A 23,762-nucleotide genomic window follows, 5' to 3' on the forward strand; every position below is an offset into this window, starting at 1 on the left:
GGGATGTGAGTTGATGATACGTTCAGTCTACTGTTAGAACCTTTGACTTATAGCTTAAACAGGTCATCAACTAAATGCCAACCATGTCAAATCTGCTGTAATTGTGTGTTTTGGTTGAAAGGACTTGATATAAACAGGAGCAGATCTACATACATTCCTTCTAGATTAAAAGCTTTACATCAAAAAAACATGAGTTGGTTAAGTCTTAATAAGAATGAGAGAGGAGCATCAGGAGGGACTGCAGGTATGCAGTCAGCAGACTGGGTGTGAGAGAGGACTTAGAGTCAATGTCAAGTCAGCAGACAGGACGGGATAGGACAGGGTGATGAATGAGGAAACAAGGTCACAGAGCTGTAAAGAGGAATGTGTTGAGAGATATGTTCACCGTACAGAACTATTAATACTACCTAACTCGTGGCTGCGACTTCAGAAAAACACACAGACTGAATGCCATGAGCTCGTGTTAGCTGCAGGTGGTTTCCTCCTCCATTCAGGTTTATGTAACATCCACTTAGCGGAAGGAGCGACAGTGGAGAATATTGGATTAGAAATGTCCTGACTAGGCAATAACAGAGAGGAATCGGGTGAAACACTTTGTTCTGTAAAAGCTGCTTATGCACATTACCTAAGATTAAAGGAACAGTTTGTACAAATATTAACATTTCACCATCATCTGTCTCTTTCCATCAGCAGAACCTGACCTGATGTATCCAATTATCTTCGATTCCTCATTGGTGTAAAACATGAATGGCTGTACGCTTCATTGTGAAGCTCTGTTCACTTACTGCCACCTGGATGACCATTGTTGTTTCAGATAAAGACCAAGATGGATTTGCGGGGGTGAGTTGTGACTACAGGTGAATGGATAAGGACTTTTTTCCCTGAGTTAAACTGTTGTGGAACAGTTTAACATTTTGGGAAATAAGCTAATCTTTTTTCTTGCCAAGTGTTAGGCAAAAAAAATCGACTAAGAAGGAAACGATTGGTTGAGCTCAGCAAAAAGACTGGAAGCAGGAGGAAACAGCTAGTCTAGCTTTGTCCAAACAAGATTAAAAAATCCATCTTACTGCACCTCTCAAGCTCACTGATTAATATGTTTTTATAACTTTGGAAAGAGCCAGGTCCCCACTTCCCCCACCTGGTATCGATCTTGTCATCTGACCCACAGCAAAAAAACAAAAAAAAGCATATTCCCCAAGATGTTGAAGTATTCCTACAAGTTCACACCTCAACACAGGACTATAACTGAACAGGAGATCCTCTAAATTTGCCCTTTCCAATCATCAGTTTTGTTTCTTTCAGTTCTTGAAGCTTGCATATTAGCCTCCATATTTTGGGATACACACCATAAAATACATGATGATATTGAGTCCCAACCGACCTCTGACCCTGAGATCTCGCTCAAACATGTATTATCTTGCTGTTGAGAAATGCCCCTTTGCCCCTACTCCTGTCAAAACTGAAATGAGTGTGTTCTCACATGCTTAGAGGCAGGTTCGAGACCAAACAGAAGCACCCCATGAGCCTGGACTGTTGCAATGACCTCCGAATTTCCCCCCAGCCTTGCAACCAATGTGGAGCTGTCAGTCAAATGTCATGTGATTACTTCCAGGCTACATATTTCATCAAAGTTCCACGGTTATACTAGTTACAGTGCTTATATCTTGTTGTGAGGATGTTAACTTCTTGTGAGGAACCTTCTGGTCATTTCCGCTCTTGTGATGTGATTTGATGACCCCTTATCTCTCATGGAAGCCATTAACTGAACACACGCTCAGTCATACACAGTGTAACTGGTGTTTGCTTGCAGCGCCATCCTTGACAGCAGCCTGAGAGCACGTCAAATGTGATTTCATTTGTAAGAATGAATCTAGTTTCATACATATTGTATAGCAGCCAGAAACATAAAGCCACTGGCATTAAAGCACTTTAAGACAGATGTAAATGGCAGTTGTTGTTGTTTTTTTTTCAAACTTGGGGCACGAACAGATTGCCGGCTCAGAGGGTTTTCCTCAGGCTGAATTTGTTTTTCTTCTAACTCGGGCGTTTTCAGCAGCTCTTGTCTAGGGATAAATCTGCCAGTGCCCACAGGGACGGAAAATCTTCTGCTATACGCTGGAGAGAAACGAGGGAGAAACTTATTAGAACCTGCAGGGGATTCCAAGTCTTAGCGACGGTTCTTATACTGTATCTTTAATGTCACACTGAGCTGAGCTCATGCTTTTAAATCGACTGTCATAGCCAAAGGATACACATGAGTACATTTACTGACAATGCCAACAGATTAAATGTATATAATCCTAAATTCGATGGAAAAACTGAGTAAATCTAACTTAAATGGAAGAAAACTGTCTGTCTGTCCTTCAGTTTTCTCAACAACCATTCATTTGATCGACCTCTCACTTGCCAGCTGAGGACCCAAGAAAGTGCGATGTTGAGTGCGAGCTCTTGAGATCTGCCGGACATATTCATTAGTAGTATATTATGTATGCACTGTGTAGTGTATTAAGACAGGAGCACTTTTAACTGTTACAGTGCTGAACAACATGCTGGGTAAAGCTAGCCTCCTGTCGCTCGCTACAGTACATTCAAGAATAGATTATAAAGAGAGACCGGAGATGTGTCATTGTAATAAATTTAAACATTTCAAACATCAGCAAATCCACTTTTGGAATGAACGCTTTTGTTACTGGAATTAGCATGGTCCCAAAAAGATAGCTGTTAGCTTATATTCTATGCATATACTCTAGCATAGTTGGGGGACACAGTTATGTAATGGCAGTTATAATGTTCAGGAGTCGGGAAAGAGTCAAGTGATAAGTTCTGATGTTGAGCAGTTCTCCAAAAAGCTGTAAGCAAAGCAGCAATACTGGAGGCAAAAGGGCATTACACTAGTATCTTTAAAGTCAACAAAGAACGTGAAATTAATGCATTAAAAGAAGGCAGCAAACAAAATCACCAAGAAAGGAAAAAAAATCAGTCAATTAATCAATAAGTGTATTGACAGAAATTATTAATCCATTAGTTGTCAACTATTAAATTAATTAAATGACTATTTTATTTCAATGAAAACTCTTTGATTCCCGCTTCTTTATGTGAATATTTTCTGGTTTCTTTACTCCCATATATGAGTAAACTAAATATCTTTGGGTTGTGGATATAACAAGACATTTGAGAACATTATCTTGAGCTTTGGTAAAAACTGATCAACATCTTTTAACATTTTCTGATCAAACAACTTATCAGTTCATTGAAAAATTAATAAGATTAAACAACAAGGAAAAAAATCAAAAGTTTCAGCCTTACCGAAAATTAAATGGAAAACATCTTAGAATCGATTCATTGTTTTGAGTCTTTTTTCCCCAAATTCTTTGGTTCCAGCTTCTTAAATTTGAATCTGAAGATGTCACCTTGGGCTTTGGTGAATCTGATTGACATTTTTTTGCCATTTCTGGCATTTTATAGACAACATAAGTTTGTTGCATTCCTAATTATAAGCAAGCTAATAACAAAAAATACCCAAGCTGTAGTGACTTGCTCTAACCAGCTTGTACATCCTGCTGATAAAAAGGAGATTGCGTGGGCCACTGTATCAATTTAGAGCAAACTGGTGCCATCTGCCTAATTAAAAAAATGTTGAGGTTAAATATTCATAATACACATGACTAAGCATGACGCTGCGGGGTAGATGGGATTTTCCCCTGCTGGCTTGTGCTCTCTTACTTTCTGAAGTCAGCTAAAGCTCTAGCCTCCTGCTACAGTGCAGTCTCTTTTCTATTTGTGCTCCATTATTTTCTCAATCAGACGTTACGTAACGCGCAGTTCAAACGCTTCTCATGCAGAAAGAAACGCTAAACACAAAGTTCATTGTCAAAACAAATCTGTTGATTCAGTGCTCATTTGTAAATCTGAACCCATCTCCTCACTGTGGGCAGAATCACAGTCTAGTGTGGCGGCTTTATAAATACAATAACCTCACAGGGAACATTTGAACACATAATTGTGCACTGAATTTTAAACGAAGTCATTATTAAGTAAAATTTAATTCCTGCACACATACATGATGAAACAGAGGGACTACAAGACTCGCCTCTTCTTGGCACTGCACAACAGAATTAATAAATCTAGGCTATTTCTAGAGCATATAAGAAAATAACATGCAGCTGCTAAAACACACACACACACACACACACACACACACACACACACACACACACACACACACACACACAGGCTCTAATTAAACTCTATCAGTGAGGCAAAGAAAGAACAGCTGTCTTCATTTTCTCCTTCAACATAACACAAGTGTGTCTCTCACATGCAGACACGCTTATAGGCACATAGGCAAAACACTCCACAACAACCCACCCCATCTCCCTCGCTTTCTTACACACCAACACAGACAAAACCTCAGTGCATACAGTGAAACAGAAGCCTACATCAATAAACGAACCATTCCACCGTTTGGCAATTTCTCTCCACATGCCCTGAGCAAACAGATGGCGAATGTTCTGTGCACATTTAAGATGGTACCTAAGTGGCTACTGTGGGCCTGAAAATCTGCGCTGCAGATGAGTCTTAGTATTTACATCAGAGTGGCCAAAGTGTACTCCTGTATGCGTGTTCTGTTCAACTACCACGGTCTATTTATGATTCATATTTTAAGGGGGAGTGCAGGCTGTGGAAAGCTGGCTCCCTGATGAAGAGCCCTCAGAATGCAGGAAAACGTCCCAGCATGCACCCACACTCACGACGCCCCAAATCTCACACCCACTGCTTTTGTCACCCGGTGCCTGAGCGTTGCATGCTTTTGCATCCGTGTAATAAAATATTGGACCAAAAAAAAAAAAAAAAAAAAAAAAACTATGCTCAGCTACTTCTTTCTTAAAAATTCCTGGATAAGGACTGAAACATTTCCATAGTTACACACCACCAATTCAGTTTTCCTTCTGCAATTACAGCTAATAATACAACAAGGAAACATTAAAGGTCCAGTGCATAGGATTTAGGGGGATGTGTTGGCAGAAATGAAATCTAATAATACTAATAAATGCTAAAAAATAATACTACTACTAATAAATATGTCTGACAGATCTTATATAAGAATTGTTGTGTTTTCGTAACCTTAGAATGAGCCATTTATATCTACATGGGGAGCAAGTCCTTGTTTACGTCCATGTTTCTACAGTAGCCCAGAACAGACAAACCAAACGCTGGCTCTGGATAGGGGTATTCACCTTTTCGCGTCAACCACTGTGGTAAGAAGTCGCTCTGCCATGAGACTGGCGGAAAAACAGTTTTTGTTTTTTTTTAAACATGAATCTGCTTAATTCAGTGTTTTTACTGGTTTAAGTCACTAGGGGTCTCATTTATAAAACAATGTGTAGGATCCATTCTAAAAATGTACTTACGCCAAAAATGGCATACGTGAAAAAATATTTGACAATTTCTACGATCAGGCTTCCACCTCACCATCTGCGTCGCCAATTTCCTGTCTCCACAATGTTCGTAAGTGTGGGTCGAAGTTTCTCCCATCAAGTCTGTTTTTATACATCACAACTTTTGCAATGGAAGTAGTGAACGCCACTTTCAGGCCTTGTTTTGTGCGTACGCAATGTTTATAAATGAGACCCCTGGTCCGTTTGTTTTGAATAAGAAGAGACCTCTGCGGATAACGTGGCTCCCCATAAAAACCTCCTGAACTTCTGGATCTTAAGTTAAGAGAGGAAAAAGGTAGCAGTCCGTCTGCAACATGCCAAACAGCGTACGTAGGACAAACGCTAATTTGTAACGTGAAATGGCTTTAGTCAGTGTTTTTACCAGTTTTAATCACACGGTCCATTTGTTTTGGAGAGGAAGTCTCCCGGTTAAAACCTCCTGATCAAAGAACACTACAGGAATTCTAACCAGGAGAAGGTTCAGCCGGCCGCAATCTGTAATCCCCCTAAATCATAGACACTGAACCTACAAATGTGTGCACTGATAATTAATGTGTACATGTTGTAAATCTCTCACCTTCTCCTCCCATTCATGACTTCATAAATTCTGCCATCTGTTCCATCAAGTCACTTCAAGGTGCACTAAATGAAAACAGATCTGGCGGCATGGGCCTTTTTTAAAGCAGCGTCTTATCTCTGTGATTTATAATGATACATCGCAGCTTCACACAACACCGTGGTGGGATTTAAATGCCATCCGCTTACACAACACTGCCAGTAGCTATTTACTGTGGCTGTGACTCACTGTCAACTTTACAACCAAAAGTGGACCTCCAGAGATGCGAGGAATCCTACTGACAGTCTGGGCTAAGGAGAGTTACTTGTAGATTTACACCAGGAGAGGAGGTGAGTCAGCTCTGATTTACATGGCCTCTGCAGTAAGTGATACTGAGTGCAGAAGTGTTGCAGAAAGAGAACAATACCATGTGTTGACAAAAAAAAATAAAAAATCCTCCCATAGCATAAATGCAGTTTATTATGAGCTTTAGTCTGCACAAGCACAAAAATGGCAGTCAATCCAAAAAGTGATACGTATTCAAACTTATTCACCTCAGCATTGCTTTGCAGCAGTTTATTTGCTACGCCGACGCAAATGAAAGTGGCTCCTGTAAAGGTGACTCATTCCCTCAAGACCCTTCCTAGGTTTGGTTGCTTGAGAGAAGCGCTGATAACCAGACTGTGAAAAGCAGGGGCTTTATGGGATTGACTCCCCACCTGCACTGCCTTCCCAATCTCCCAGATATTCTTCCATTCCCTGAGCAAGACTACTTTACATAATCATAAGCCATTTTGTGTGCATCATTAATTCAGTCCTGACTGAAGTCATTTAATCACTCCTTGGAAGAGGTGCGGGCTCTCGCAGTCAAGCTTGATGATTTTAACCAGTCATGTCGTGCAGCCCCCGTGTCACATTACAGAACGGCTCAAGTGTTTGGCGAGGCAGCCCGCTAAAGCTGCCGCAATCCCTCCGTATACCCTGAAAAGATGTTCACTTTGATGGTTCCCTCGGCCTTGTGAGGGAGGTCACTTCCAACATAACCTGCGTCCTCGCCCATGGATGTCGACTGACAGACTTGAGTCAGGCTCAAGGCTGCCACTCAAGGAAACAGAGAGGACTGTATGCAAATGAGGCTGATCTGAATTTCACACCACTATATTCTGCAGTGTGGATAATCGTGGAAAGTTTTGCCGGGTGGATAAGCTTTGACTGTATTCTTTTGGGGAACAGTTATAAAACCGCTAACCTTCGTCAGCTGTCAAGAAGGCAAAATGGGAACTCAAAACTGAATTTAACAGAGAAAAAAATCTTTGTGCTCAAGGATGAAAAGATAAATGCAAGGCCACGTTAAAAGGGCTCGCGAGCTTAAACTAGAGAGGCACATCTGAAAGATACACAGTGACATGAGCACAGATCACTCCAGCCTACTGTACTTCCTCTTGGGCATAGTGCCTACACCAGCATTAACCTCCCTTTCTTTCCTTTCACTCTCGCCTTCCTTCCCTTTCATTCCCATCTCTTCAGAACCACAAAACATTATGTTGTAGCCTCGGTGCATGCATCTCTGAGCCTCACGCTGCATTTAGGACTGCATTACCTTCAGTTTGCATCAGATGCAAGCCTGGTTCACAAACACAGAGCCCGTTATGTACTTTGGACGGCGCTGCGGAAGCGGAGAACACAAACAGCCGCTGGCCCCCCAAGCTGAAAATGATTTTACTCATTCAATATCATTAGCCTCAATAATGACAGAGCGCCAACATGGCGAGGCTGCCGCTAGCAAATTAGATGCAAAGGATTGTGGTGTTTCTCCAGACAGTAGTACTGAGGATGGGTGATGTGTTTCCTCAAATCAGCACCACAATCTTAATTTTTAACGCACCACAACGAATCCTGCTTTAAAGGCACAACATCACCGTGCAGTGTTTCTTCTTTAGATTTTAGGGCTTAAAAAAAATCATGTAAAAAAATATACTGTTGGTTTCAATATTAAAATTTCTACCAGACATTTAGTCATTTATCTAACACTTGAATAACACTCCTATACAGAGCACAGTACAAATATACATCCAAAAATGTTCCTGTCTGGTCAAACTAAAGAATATATATCTGATAAATAGGTAAAAACAAGAAAACAGCTCACAAGCCTTTGACTGAAGCTCTTCATTAGCTTTTATAATGTGATATTTCTGCACCAGTTTTGATACAACTGCAGAAACAATTATCTGCTGCACAACTCTGCAGTCAGTAAGTGTTTTCCATTGTATTCATTTTCTATCACAAGAACTAGCAACACCTTTCAGCAGAAAAACAGTTTGCCTCAGTAACACTTCAACACTCTCAAACCAAGGCTAAAAAAATTAAGAATGTTTCAATATTATTAAGTTGCTAGTTGGAAAATGAAATGAACATGGTTGCAGCTGTGCTGAAATGTAGTACATGGATGCAGGTTTTTAGTGAAGGCTTTAAATCAGCATTTCTCGTCTATCAGTTGTCTTTGGTGGGCAGATGAGTGGCAGGTGAGAAAATATACAGAGAACAGGTTATTATTGCAAAGCGAGTCCTGAGTGATATATTGCATTAATGGACAGCTTGCTGCAGATCATAATGTACTGTACCATACCATGCTAAAAAATGTAATGTGAACTCATTTTCTCACCCATGCTGCCTACAGATTTTATGTTCTCTGCTACTGTTTGCATTTAAGGACATTCCACTTTATAATCTGCTCCTTTTCAACCCTTGTGTATACGATAGAATAATTAGAGCAACACCACACAGATAGAAGACTTTTGCATTTTGTTATTACTATCAACCTTTGCCTAAATGCTAAATATGGGTTGTGGAAGATAAAACACAGTCATTAGTCTTCATGTCCTGGGGGTTTCCTGCACACAAATGGGCAAAATAATTTCCCTTTAAAAAAAATATGAAACTTCTTCTCCACCATGTCAGAATGAAAGCCACTGAAGTGTAGATAGCAGTCATCAGTCATCAACTGAATGAAGGGGTGCGGTAAATAGTGCAGCATCGTGTCAACATACAATGTAGTGGGCAAAAGCTATCATTATGCAGAGTGTGTGTTTCCACAGCATGTCAGGGACACTCTCTAACATGACAACAAGGCTTATTCTAATAGAAATGAATGACTTTATGTAGCGTTTGATTCAATAATTGAAAAAATATCTGATTTGAATATTTCTGCTACCAAAAGGATCAGCAGTGATGATAATCATTATAAGACCACGTTATAAGAAGGTCAAAATGAAGAGATTATCAGTATAGAGTAAGCAAACACAAAAATAATGTTTTATGATAATAGTATTCCTGCACTTTAGAGACTATTCTGGGAAAATACCAATTAGTTTCTCCTTTAAAGCTGAACAAATGCAGCTTACTCTACTTTGTTTTCGGTGCTTGTCTGTCACTCCTGTGTAGAACAGATTAAACATCAATGGCCACTAACTAAATTTTAATTACAAGCCAACCACTGAGTTTTAACTACTTAAATATAAAGAGCAGATAAAACAGCATATCTTTCCTTCTGAGATGTTGCTGTTTTTGAGGACAGTTTGGGGAGGTTCATTCATTAGTTGCTATCATAATAATAAATGGTCATCGATCTTAAACAGGTGGGGTCTGGCAGTTCTGACAGGAAGGCTAAGGATGAAAAACTGGCATACAACAGCAAATAGTACAGATGGGCAGTCATCTCTGAGATGTACTGCAGTCTGAGCCAAGAAAAATGTGATGGTCATCGTTCAAAATCTACTCCAGCAGGGGTGGACGAATCCTACAGTTTAAGATCAATTCAGATATTTGATATAAGTGTGACAGGGGCCAAATGTATAGTGACCAGTTAACAGTGCAGACATGCCGTACCTATACTTCATGCCAGTCTTCATGCTTTGCTCGCTGGAGGAAGGCACACTCTGAACAGAGAGTTGTCCGAGACTGCGAGCCACCATCGCCACTGCTCTGAACTTGCTGCGGGTGCCTGTGTTCGGGCTGTTGGCATTCTGTCGGTTTAGCCGGTCCTCCGTGGTGCGGCTCACCCCCCCACGGTGGTCCGTGCAAACTAAGGACACCTGCATCCTGGCTTTTGGCCGATACTTTAAACTCTCCTTTGGTTAAATCAGGTAAGACAAACTCCTGGGAGGTGCAAAGTCTCAGGATCCTCTGAAGAGCATGAGACAGTTCAGTCAGAAGGAGACGACCACTCCGAATCCAGCCTCACACACTCCGTTACAAATCACTGCCCAGTCGCTTAAGTGATTAACCTGCTTACAATGTTATGTAGAAAAAAAGAGGGGCAGAAAGGTGGAAGAGCTGATCAGCATGTATTCAAACAGTAGATGACCGCTGATCAGGTGAACACAACAGCCTCTCAAAGGAAGTCCAAAGCCATGCACAACATTACAGCATCTCTGCCTCAGCTGGCGTGAGAAACAAATGTGCAATCACTGCGGACTTCAGATACATTAAACGTAGGTCCAGTTCAAAGCTTTAGAAAAAAAAAAGAGGAAAGAATAATCTAAATCTTCCAAAAACCAGAGTCCAAAAATAAGCAGAGCTCGTGTGGTGAATTCCCCTCTGCAAGTTTTTCCTTGATTCATCCGGGTGTCCCCCTCTCGCTTTATCTATTAATCAGAGGCTCATCACGGGCTGAAAGGCAGACTTAGAGTCTTGCAATTTCCTTTTAAAGCTGAGCTCAGTGCTAGAGATAACACCTCTTGCTGCCAAGCTTTAAGAGTGGAAACGCATAGATCCACACAAAGGGATGGAGAGAATAAAACACGAACACACAGTTCCAGGAGGTTTTCATCTCCCCGTCTGAGTCCGCCTTGACAGTTGCGCTGGCTCCTGAATATTCTACTGAATACTACTGCATGTTAGCAAAAGGGCAACCTCTTATTCACTTGCCAGCTCTGGCTGTTGCCTGGATTAAACTTACATCTGTATGCCTTGTGCTGAGTGTAAAGCTGCACGGTGCACACAGGCAAGCGATGGGGGGAGACACGGAGAGAGAGAGAGAGAGAGAGAGAGAGAGAGAGAGAGAGAGAGAGAGAGAGAGAGAGATAGAGGGAGAGAGAGAGAGGGAGGGAGAGAGAAACAGAGAGGGAGGGAGGGAATGTGGTGGGAGGGATGTGAAGAGAAGCTATGAGGAGGAATATTCAGAGAGCTACAGCAGCGTGAGAGAGCAAGGCATTGAAATCTGTTGTGTTTACAGCAGCACTCTTAAGAAAAGGGTAGTGCATTTTTGGTGCCCTGCAGTGCGTTTTAATATACTTTATTCTGTTTGAAGAAAAGAGGGAAGGTGAATGCTCGCTGGTCAGGACTTCAAACTGCCTATGCCCCTTGAAAAGGGGGCTCTCACGCGGGCGTGTTCAACTGCCCATGAAATATTTATTACGTAACTTTATCTGTGACAATATATGTCAAAGGCAGGGCTGTCACAGACAGTGTTTTTTGTCAATAACGCTTCACTTCTTGTGTGCGATTAAAATAAATTACTTGATCATGCATATTCCTCAACTGAGCACAAAAATAATTAAGGCTTCAGGAAACAGCGCCTGAATGCTACTGTATAACATGATCTGATGAACAATAAAAGCATTCTTAGAAGAGCTGAGTAGTAAAAATATGGTAATAGTTGGAGGTTGAAAGTAAACACCACAGTAATTGGACTCAACGCAACAGTGGCTGCAGATTGAAGAGACAGTAGATTAGACACACGCTCCCAGTAATATAATACTGAAGCTTATCTGAGTGGACCAGCTAGTGTGCCAAGGAGATAATTAAAAGAGATGCCATCAGGGGTAGACGTGTGTAGTAAAAGCAGTCGAGGAAGCAACCTCCATCGCGGGAATCCAGCAGACAGGCTGTTGCTAACTGACAGCTCTATTCTTAGAGCTGTGACCTTTGGTCTCCTGGACTTAAATAGAACCCTGAGGGGAAAGGTGCTTTAATTCAATGGAAATCTGATTGAAATTTCACACTGTGTACAAAGAGCAGAGGAGTCAGGCTAAAGACCTCCTTTCAAACAGGGCTGGGCGATATGGAAGAAAAAAAATATTTTTGACCAAATATCTCAAAATTGATATTGTACGGCTGATTATTGGTGCTTTCACAAAATATTTACACACTGAGATTGAGTAGGTCCAAGTTATTAATAGCTTACAGGAGCACTGTGCAATAGTCCACCTTCCACCCTCTCATCACCTCTCTCCGTCCCTGTTGCTCTTTGAATCTCTCAAACACACAGCGCCACCAGCTCTATCATCAACACTGCGGTGCTCACGGTTTCCATTATCTGGTTTTTGACCAAGAAAATCTGCTCAAGTCCGACATAATAAAATCTCTTCTGTTATGATGTTCAATAAAACTATTTCCCTCTGGGACTATGTAAGCCTGACACCATGTCCTAACAGCAAGCAAGCAATCATCTCTCTGTCCACACTGAATCCGTTAAATATGCACTTCCGTTTCCTCATGCAAGCAAACCACTGTACTGATCAGCTGTGTGCTAGAGATCATGATTAAGACATAACTACTTACAGTCAAACAGTGGTTCCCAACTGATTATTCACTCACTCTACAACATGACAAATTCACTGTACTTCTCACTTCAAACTTCACATGTTCGTGAGTCACTTGCGATCCATTCAGAATGGACCCGTGACCCACTTTCGGATCCCGACCCACCACCCATGAGTGAGTATTTGCTGTCCTATGTCTGTACCTTTTAAATAAAAACATATATTCTGTATTGAGATATTTGCTGGAATGACATACAATATAGCCAACAGCAAGAAGGTTGTCATAGTGATGGTCATACCAGAAACCTTCAGGTCTCATCTGAGGGTTTGTGGGTCGAGTCTGCGTAATTTATTAACACATATGTTTCTGAGTTGGGCGGCTAAGATTGGCTCTTGTAACAGCTGGGTTGGTGCAGGTTTTAAAAGACACTGACCCACGAATCACTAGTGGATATAATGACTAATTAGGTAAAGGAAAAGAAGCAGAAGAACAGCTGGAACAGCCTGGTTAAGTTCAGAAAATTACATCACTTAACTGTAATGCAGCCTTAGAACACAGGAAGACACAACACTCGCGATACTATGAGTACCAAAATCTAAAATATGAAGTCTCATATGCTGATATCAGTATCATACTGATATATTGCCCTACCCTACTTTCCAGTGTTCCTTCTTGTAACAACGTGTGTGAGGGGTTTATAAAGAAGCTCCTGAACCAGCATCGTACTGAATGTGACTGCGTATCAATCTCAACAGCAGCAGCCGGAGCAACATACAGGCAGAATGGATGGACTCCTGTCTCCTCTGCAGGGTTATGTCCTGGGCTTTGGTTCATGGTGACGAGGAACACATTTGGGGCCGATGCCATCCAGTCTATGTTCATTTCAACAAAGCTAGTTGAGCATGAGAGCAGTCTAACATGGCGTCCCTTTACTGCAGGGCACGGTCCATGCACTCACCGCCAGTGCTGTGGAAACGTGATGCCACGATCCATTCGGCTTTGCTCCAGGGCCCCCAGGAGTCGTGACATAAGGGAAGGTACTGAAAAGTGGGAGAGGCCAGGGAGAGGAGCTCAGGCTGAACAGATACAGTGTCAGTCTTGTGATCCACGCTAAGCCCACATAATAAGCCTGATGAAAAAATCCCACAGCCCCAACTAGATATGGGAACATGTCTCCAACAACAAGACTGAGATGCGCCTCACAATATTTAAAAATCCAGTGAGTAGGATTTAGAAAGATATACTGGCAGAAACAGGATACAGTACGAATGCTGTCTTTAGCGTATAATCACCTGAAAATAAGAACTGTGTTTTATTATCTTACAATAAGCTGTTTATATCTACATAGGGAGCAGGCCCTCGTTCACAGAGTCCACCATGTGGCACCACCATGTTTCTACAGCTGCCCAGAACAGACAAACCAAACACTGGCCCTTGATAGGGCAGTTCATGCTAGTTAACTAACTAGCTGGTTAACAACTATCAGTTAACTTAACTATATATATATATATATATATATATATATATATATATATATAATTGTCACTGGTGCAATGCATGTTGGGATAGGCTGGGCCATGAAGGATTCGTCTGTTGCATCCTTGAAATTCTGGGAAAGAAGGCTGCATTTCTTGGCCGCATTTGAAGGAGCCTTTGAAATGGGACAGTCTTGGTCACGCAGATGTGACACAATCAGTCTTTAAATACAGCCTTTGAAGACTGCAGTCCCTCAGTTGAGGCATAACCACTGATTCGTAACATGAAACTGCTTCATCCACATCTTTACAGTTGGAAAAGGGTCTGTCCCAGTGTACGTTAAATCACGGTGGGAGAAAGAAGCTAACATAGAGGTAACCGAAGATGATTGGTTGAACATATGTAAGACATAATCTACCACGTCAAGCTCAGGTCTGTGGAGGGAATTCTGGAGAAACACTTTAAGGTTCTTTATAACTCCCTAAATTAAAAAAATCACAAAGAAACAAACCTGAACATGCTCAGTGCTGGAGAATGTGTGGTAACATGTCTGCTGGTCATTTTCATATTTTTGGGAGTGTCCTAAAGTTTCTTCTTACTTGGTAGATGTGGTTATAGAGATCACATCAATAATGAGCTCAGAGCTGGATTTTAACTTCAGTGTAATGTATTTGGGACATGTGCCAGCTAGGCTAATAAAGCAGGACATATATTTATTACAAATACTATGAGCAGGTTGTAAAAAAGCAATAACCACGAAATGACTGAGTAAAGAGTCTCCAACAACCTCTGAATGGATAGAAACAGCTAAGGAAATTTATGTTATGGAAAAACTGACTTTTTCTCTGAGACTAGAAAATGTTAAAAATATTGGGGAAAAAATGGAAATCTTATTTAACTTCTTGTTGAATTTTGTTTTATCCCCCTCTGTATTAAGACATACAGAGTGGACAATAGCTCATAGAATAGAAAGCCTTTAGAACAGAAAGCATGAATGAGTGGAGGATTTCTCCCTCCTTAAAAATACCCTAGTCAAAGTCATGGATCATAAGGACCTTTGTGGTTTTAAAATATGATCATAGACATAAAGGACCCATTATTCTTGATACTAAAAATAATGAAAACAAAGTACAAAAAAGAAGAAAAGAAAAAAAAAGAAAGAAACTGATTTATACTGTGTTTTTACCAGTTTAAATCACTGGGTCGTTTTGTTTTTGAGAGGAAGAGACCTCTGCAGATAATTCCACTTCCAGGAAAAACCTCCTCAACAATGAACACTGACAGAATTCTAACAGGAAGAAGTGTCAGCTGTAGTCTTCACCGCTAGATGCCACTCAATCCTACACACTGCTCCTTTAAGCAATAGGGTTAATTAGAATCTATCTATTTACATACAACTTTCACCTCACAGTATAACGTTTATGCTTTTACTACTCTGCCACAGCTTTTCATGGTTATTAAAGACAGTGTGACTACTGATTTGTTATGATTGCTAAACCACATGAATCCTTTGTTGACCCTTGATTTATCTGCATCTAAAAATCTACACATTTATCGACTGTGGGGCAATGCGAGGTGGAGTAATCGATACGAGCATGCATCATCTAACAGACAAGTGATCCATCACCTAAATGAATCAATACAACAACCATTTTTCACCTATTGCTCCCTCTGGCATTTTGTCCAGCTGACTGACTCTCATCACCAGATGCAAACGGTCTGTAATCTTCACTTTAACAGTCCTGTGAAATATCTAGGCTACACAACAGCACACGCACCACTGTGTTGTAGTTAATGAATGAATACACCAGAGCTATAAACTGCCACAAATACGTCAACAGAGTGAGCAACAAATACACTCAATCCAATAAACCATGGCTGTCACACTTACTATCATTTAATAATTCACAAAAGGCACATCTGCCAACTTTCGTCAGACTGACAGCACGCGTTTCATTTGCATTGACTATATCTGGAAAACAAAAAAAGGGACCAAAAGACCAGATAAACAGAAGAGGCGATCATTAAAGATGACTGACACCTCACCGCTGCATGAAATCATGTATGGATCCCTCTAAGAAATGTTAGCAGGCGTTGCTGTGAGCATGCCTGACAGACATTTTAAAGGTCTACACCTACTGCTGTCAAGTGAAAAGACGATTAGTGAAACACTTTATACCTCTTTTGTCGGAAACCTGTGACCTTGCTCCACATGTGCCCACTTACCAACACTCCTGCGCTGCATTCATGACATTGCCGAAAGGGAGGTCTCTCATCTGTGTGACACTCGTGCTCCATAAACTACCTCTGTGTTATTTCATTATTGAAGTTTTCATTGCGTGACACATCACATTGCACAGCAGAGGACACGTCGTCTCCTGGCCTGCTAGTGATCCTGCAGCCAAAGTCAGTCTGAACAAATGCTCACACAAGTATTATCTCATTCAGTCTTTTCATGCTCACTTTAATCAGGATTTCTTTTCTAAACGCTATTATTGAGCAAATACTGGCCTGAACTATGAGTGGCTTTGTGTTCATTCATCAGCGTCTGCTGGAGCAAATTTGGTATGAACCTCCATTCATTGTTAGTCACAAGATAAATCAGTCATAATGGATGCTGAACTAAAAATATGAAACTCTGATCTTTACATAATGCCTCAGAGAGCCGCTGTTAAATTGCTAATTAGTGACATTGTGTTTAGGGCGCGCACAGTAGGCTGACTCAGAATTTGCAAACCCCAATGCACGCCTGTTCTTTTACGATAAAAAGTGATTTTTGTATCAATGCGGAGGGAAACAATTGAACAATACCTGAAAACCAAATCCCATCAGTTCCTTTTGTTAGTGCTGGACTCAGTAGCTGGTTGTTAGACAGCACTGCTGAACAAATCTCAGTGTGAAGAAAAGAAATCTATCTCCTCCCACTCCACATATTATCACAATGTCCTCCCTTGAGTCGTGGCCTTCGTCTCCTTGCTTTGATTAAGTGCCTGATTTGTGGTTATCCAAAAATCTACTGAGCTGCTAAAACCCCTCTCAGACACTCAATCAGTGTGAGTGAATGCAGAGCACTGATAGGGCCCTGCACGTGCGGGGGAGGAAGAGGAGAGGAAAGCTGGAGACATACAGCTGAACATGTGTGTTTCTGTGATCACGAGTCACGACTACAGCAGGGTAAAATTTACCAACAACTGCGCTCTGCTTCAGGAGTGCAGACGGAGAGGGAAACCAAAAAACAATAATCAGATTTAAATTCACCTTGTAGCCCAGGGATACTCATTTTGCTTTGCCTATGGTCCACTTTCGTAAAATGACAGGAGACCGGGCTAATGATATTCATTAGTATATATTCAATAAATTGCCTGTTTTCAACATTTGAATGTTCTAACTCATCTTTGCCAAGAGGCATATCCAGCTGCAGCAGCCCTGCACAGGTAAGGTGAACACGGGGGTGTTTCTAGGATTTGAGGACATCAGGGCTTCTCCTGCACCCCTATGGGGGGTCCGGGGAATCCCTTTTTTTTTTTTTTAAAGGTTTTATCCTCAGAGGTCTCTTTCTCTCCAAAACCAAGTTGGTTGGTAAAAACACCAAATAAAGTAGTTTCACGTTAAAAATCAGTGTTTCTCATGCACTCGCTGGCATGTCACAGATGGGATGCTCACCCCGCACCTTTGGATACAGACGTTCAGGAGGTTTTTACTGGGAGCTGAATTATCCACAGAGGTATTTGCCTACTTAAAACAAATGTGACTCCCTGATTTAAACCGGTAGAAACACTGAATCGAGCCGTTTTACGATACAAGTCAGTTTCTCTGAAGTTTGTCATGTGTCAGACAGGCTGCTAGTGCTAATGGATGCTCACCTTTTTAGTCTAATACCTTAAGATTCAGAGGTTAAGGAGATTTTTACCAGGAGCCCAAATGTCCGCAGAGGTCTCTTCCTCTCCAGAACAAATTCACCCAGTAATTTAAACTGGTAAAAACACAGAATAAAGCAGTTTCACTTTCAAAAATCTGTGTTTTCCAATGCTCTTGTCACGGAGGGTCTGCTAACTATGATGGCCAACACAAAAAACAAATAGCCCTGACTAAAGCCATTATTTGCTTTGTCCGTTCTGGGCTACAGAAGAAACATGGCGGCGCAACATGGCAATCTTCCTAGATAAGGACCCGCTACCTGTGCAGATAGAAACGGCTCATGCTAATGTAACGATAACACAGCTATTCTAATTTCCAGGTGATTATACACTGAATAAAATGTACTTACTATATTCTATTCTATTTCTGCCATCACTGATGTAGCCTAAAACTGTAACTGCAAGCAAACAGCTGTAATAACAAGCTGCAGAAATGTATCTACATTGATGATCCTAAACCCCTTATCAATTTACTGTAACAGTGCTCATAAGGAAAAGTGCAGAACACACAGTTAAAATTATTGGTTTTGTTCTGTTCATCTTTGCTGCCCTGATCGGGAAGAAGTCTTGGCAATCAATGATGCCGTACCATAATGAAGCCCCAGTAGTCCCTCCTGGCTGTACTGGAGGGACAGCCAGCAAGGTTTACAACCCACATACTGCAGCTAAGCAGCACAGTATCAGAGAGGGGGAAGACGCTACAGCTACTGTACTTTCATCGACATTAAAGCATTAGGAACTACTCTGACCACAGAGGTAGTGTGGGGCACCGTCATGAGCCGTGAACCTTCACCACAACGGCAGCGTTAGCTCTAAAAATAGTCACTGGCTCTCTGAATCAATCCTACACAGTGAGCCTAGACGAAATACAAAGAACGCCCTTAGCTGCTGAAAGGGGGAAAGGACTCCCAAATTTGACATCCGCCACCGTCTCATGCGGTCTTCTACTAATTTGCTCTCAGGGGCAGAGTGGGTACCTCCATCGAGCTGGGATTGGCACATGAGCTGGCATCCAGAGTAGCTGCAGGGTGTTAGGCCTGATCTGTCTAAGCTAGTTCAGCAAGCCCTGGCTTTCTGTCCTGTAGGGACGACTGCAGAGATCCTCTGATGGGGACTCCTTTGAAATCTGCAATTGAACAGTGGTGTTACATCTTGAAGCACAAAGTCCTCCAAGCTGGGTAAACATATTTTCTCAACTGCTTCATCTCACTTTAGCTCAGCTTTCTTTTGTGTACATGTCTTACTGTTAACTCAGGAAAGCCTATCCATAGGCGTCACGCCAGGACAATGTCATCTGTGGCAGGCGGTGATTGTTAGTGCACTGTATACACCCCAGCGGTAGAGGATGACCATCGTTGTATCATGTGTAACTGTTGGCCAGCTGTCCAATGGAGGTCTAAGCTCCACTTACTGAGGGTTTAATTGAACAGCATTAGTGAGGATTTGAGTAACCGAGTGAAAATGATAGCATCCCTGAGATGGGAGTGGCGAGGCAGAGGAGTGTGTGTGGCGTGTGTGTGTGTGTGTGTGTGTAAGTGTGTGGGAGAAAGGGCTTAAGAGAGTTAATGGAAAGTGATGTGAGGTCAGACAGATTGACAGTGTTGATCGACAGATGTGGTAATGCTTTTCTAGCAGCTTAATGCATCCTGAGGCTGTGTCTAAACATTTCTAATGGCTGACTCTTTCATCACTGCAACAAGGATGTAATTAACTGAAGGAGACAAATATCTTAGAATATTGTTGTGTATAGGTAATTCAAGCATCAATCTTTTGTTTAGTTTCTGTACTTTTTGCTTTGCAAATCAAACAACAACTCCTCTAATCCCTGATCTGAAGGATCTCAAAATGTGGCGATACTGAAGGTTTATAATAGCTGTCACACGAACACAAAGAATGGCGAAAATTAGGTTTAGCAAAGGCTAAATCCTATCTCAGTTTTTCTGGGAATTCCTAAGGACACACAAGAGTAAAGAGAAACACAGGTCACATCTGTGAGCAGCGAGTGCTGCAATTCTTAATTCTCCAGTGCACATGACAGATTCCCCGCAGACAGCAGGGCTCAGGAGGAGTTGTCATTTCAGCTGTCCCCACTGACACATCTAACGGAGCGGGAGAGCTGAGACAATCTAAAATAGCAGATAGGGAACCCCTGTTATTATGTAATATAGTCTTTACGCTGCCTTTTGGCTTTAGCTTTTCTCAGTCATTACATGTTATATCCATGATGTTTTTAATGGACTACTATAGCCTGGTAAATATCTACTGTCGGACAAAAAAAAGAGTTTCTAATTCAATATGAAACGGAGTAAATACTCAGTGTGAGTTTAAGTAAATATGTTGACCGTTGCAGAACAGCTGTGATCTCACAGCCATGTAGAGATTTCAGCATCACGGCTTGTGTAACAAGGTGTGTTTAAACCAAATAGGGCTGAGTTACACAGTCCGAGGGAGTGTGCTCACTAATCTGAGGAAAGAGAGAGTGAGTGGAGGAAGCAGAATAATCTGTCCTATTCAACAGAGGATCCTCCCACCTGCCTCTGAGCATTTGTCATACCTTCGGTTCATTCAGAGCAGCGTTGCTAGGCAGAAATGTTTTCTATTGCATGGTTTTCAGGAGGAAAGATGTGGCTGCTTGCTGTTGGAGCTCTGAGCATCATGTGTCCAGATGTTTCAAATAACAACTGATGAAATGACATGGTCTAAAATCCACAGACTAAATAAAAATAAGGTAACCCATTATTTAAAAAAAAAAAAAAAAAATCAGACAGTAACATATAAACCTTTTAGGAGGTACACAACAGCAATGATAATGTATGTGTTCTACTTGGGGACACAAATGTTTTACTGATGGCTGCAAATTAACTTTTACATGTCTTTGACACAATCAGTTACATCAACATTTTTGTACAGAATGAGACAGTGGACTGGTATTTCTGTCCCCGGTTGTTGCTCTTGTAATTTGTCCAACTGAAAATTCTTTGTTACGATTGGGGATTTTATTTCATCAATTTCCGAAATTAAATGTGATTTATCACAGGGATCAATTCTGAGACCTGTTCTGTCCTGACTGCCTTTAAGACATATCAGGTCTAGTAATTCAAAAATACTGTAGCTCCGTATATGACGTGGAAAACTGGATAACAATTCAAAGTAAAGGACCTTGAGATCATTGCGCTTGAATACCTCTTCCAACAAATAAAGCTACCAGTTGGCCCGAATACCCCCGACATTAGGTCTGCCTCTTAAATTTGGGTGTTACTTTTTACAGCAATAGCCCTAATATGTATTATCTTACATTGTAAATTACAGGGTTATTCCAATATGCAGTATAACTTCAGTTGGACCTATAGACAAATATCAGTTTTGTGTATTTCCCATTTAATCACATTACCACTTGTCTGTACTAACTGACAACAACTGCAGAATTCATTATCTAAAATAAAATTATCTAGTATTATTTACCTGAGTTGGCTAGAAATGGTTTCATAAAAGTACAAACATTATTTATACAAAGGCAAAATCTAGTGGCCAATGTATACTCTGCAACATTTTTGTGTATTTTCCTAATTGCACAATATTTTTTATATTATTTATTTTTATAGTACTTATATTTTTGTCATGTATTTATCTTGTCTCATTTTATTTATCACTCAATCCCTGTTATTCCTGTTTCTTTTACCTCTGACTCTTGAGCTGATGTGTGGATTCCACTGGTGTGGGATTAATAAAGTCTGATCTAATCTGTATACTGTCTAGAAAAAACTATGAGTAAACAATCAATCAGAAAGAACCATTTTAAGAAAAGCTATAAATCTATTGTTATATCCTTGATAATCCACAGCTCTGGAGGCCAACATCTGCTTCAGTGAGCGACTGATAACTCTCTAGAAAATGCTGTTTGATCATAAGCTTTTGTTGATGGCTCTGTCACAGACGTGTTGAAGGACAAGGGTTAAACCGAGCTTACGAAACAGATGGTTCCTATTTATTTCTCAGCTACTGATTCAGTCACCCTGAATGGCCCTTACCTGAACAAATATAGAAACAAAGCAGCTCTACAATTCGGTCAGACTGCTGTTAGTAAATCCTTGACCTCGAGAGGTGAGACAGGTCAAACCTTTTGCCTGGTGGTCCTGCCTGAGGTCTCGCCCTACACGAACTATGACCTGACACCTTTAGAAACAATGGAAGAATCTGAGATGACATATCAGGCAATATTCACAAATGCGACACTTAAGCAGCAGAAACAAAGACGGGAAAAAAGGAGACCGGAAAACAGAAAACTACAAAAAAAAAAAAAGTTTGTTTGCGCAGTAAGAAATTGGGACAGAACTGTAGTTTTGAAGAAGTGGATTCAGCTGAAGTGGATATACTGTATCCTCTATGATAGAACCAATAAAACTAGGGAGCATACGGGGATCAGCAGGATCAATACAGCAAAAAAAGAGTGATACGCCATCAGCTGACACTTGGCATGAGCAATGTGGGGCAGAGGTAGAGTCTCCTATCAAGTGCACAACAAAGCAATGAAGGGAAATATGAAATGAAGAAAAAAGTTGACAAAAACACTAGTATCTTAAAATCTGTGTTGTCTACTTTACAGGTTGACAACACCTGCACCAAACAAACTCAGGACCTGGCTTTGCTGCATTTCTGAAAAATCAGTCAAGCATGAAATAGAAAGTTTCCCATGCATTAAATTTGCAGGAGTGAGCAGAAAATCACAGGAACGTACTAAAAGCCTCGGTGAACTTTCCTTCCTCGCCGCCATAGCCTCAGACTCGTGAATGAGACGCACTTTGGTCAAGTATTCCCAAACCACATTTACTTTACTGCACTTTAAGACTTACAGCCATCAAATTTTCTCTTGCTTAAAGACCTCGTAATTCACAGAAAAATAAATCTTGGCAGGATTCCTGACAAACTCCACACTGATGCAGCACATCCTGATGTTCTATGAGAAGTTCAAGAGAGCAGGAAAGAAAAGGACATGGCCCTAGGAGAAACAAACAAAACTTCACATTTTATTCAGAGAGGGCGCTCGACAGTTTAGGAAATATGTGCTGAATGTTGTTGAGTAAAAACTTTTATGGGATCTGAAGCGACAACGGCGCAATTCTAAAGCCTGAGTGTCTAAAAGGCTGAGGACAGTGGAGAGGGCCCTTTACCTCCTGTCACTACTGGGTAGTCATAAAGCAGAGAGCAATCCCCCCGCAGCCTCCAGTGACACACACACTAACGAACACAGAGACACACACACTTTCAGACATACAGAAAAAACACACGGTTAATGCAGACGGGCATCAAAGTACATGTGAGGAAGCGTAGAGTTAACATAGGTGTGAAGCATGATCAGCCAGGCAAAGAAACCCGTAACAGTGTTTCCAGCTGAAGTTCAGCAGTGTGATGAAGGAGAGGACAGGTATAACTGTGCTTTTATTATTTAAAAGGGACAGATCACGCCAAAACGAGGAAAAAAAAGTTCCTCTTACATCTACTGCTAGCTCACCTAGCACCACAAAGCTAGCTAACATTACAGCTCAGCCGAGGAGGACGCCATTACTGTTTACATATCGCACTGTCACAAGCACAAGCCTCCGTCCATGAGTAGATGCATGCTTCCTTCTGGTGATACGGTTGGTGGTGTAGTTTGGTAGAAAGACAATAGTTCCTACATGAAACTGCTCACAACAAGGTCTATGGATTATCTTGGGTAACCAGGTCATGACTTCTGCAAAGAGACATTGCTGTTTGGTTTTTCAAATGTTGTTTTTTGGCGCTATGAGCACCACAAGACATTTAAAACAAATTTTATTTGAGAGAGGGCAGACA

The 23,762-nt window shown here is 41.2% G+C and overlaps 1 protein-coding gene across 5 annotated transcripts in view; it reads right to left on the minus strand.

Annotated features, from left to right (window-relative positions):
* kcnab2a (potassium voltage-gated channel subfamily A regulatory beta subunit 2a) overlaps positions 1 to 23,762 on the minus strand; it is a 120,641-nt gene that overhangs the window by 33,071 nt on the left and 63,808 nt on the right. Inside the window, exon 1 of one of the 5 annotated variants that reach the window (XM_049583138.1) lies at positions 9,880 to 10,957. The exons of the other annotated variants lie outside the window; for them this stretch is intronic. Coding sequence (XP_049439095.1) covers positions 9,880 to 10,091 — 212 coding nt within the window. The 5' untranslated portion in view covers positions 10,092 to 10,957. Of the gene's footprint in view, positions 1 to 9,879; positions 10,958 to 23,762 lie in introns of those variants that run through there. 5 annotated transcript variants of the gene reach the window in all.

Source organism: Epinephelus fuscoguttatus, linkage group LG1 (assembly GCF_011397635.1).
Source record: "Epinephelus fuscoguttatus linkage group LG1, E.fuscoguttatus.final_Chr_v1".
Lineage (NCBI taxonomy): Eukaryota > Metazoa > Chordata > Actinopteri > Perciformes > Serranidae > Epinephelus > Epinephelus fuscoguttatus.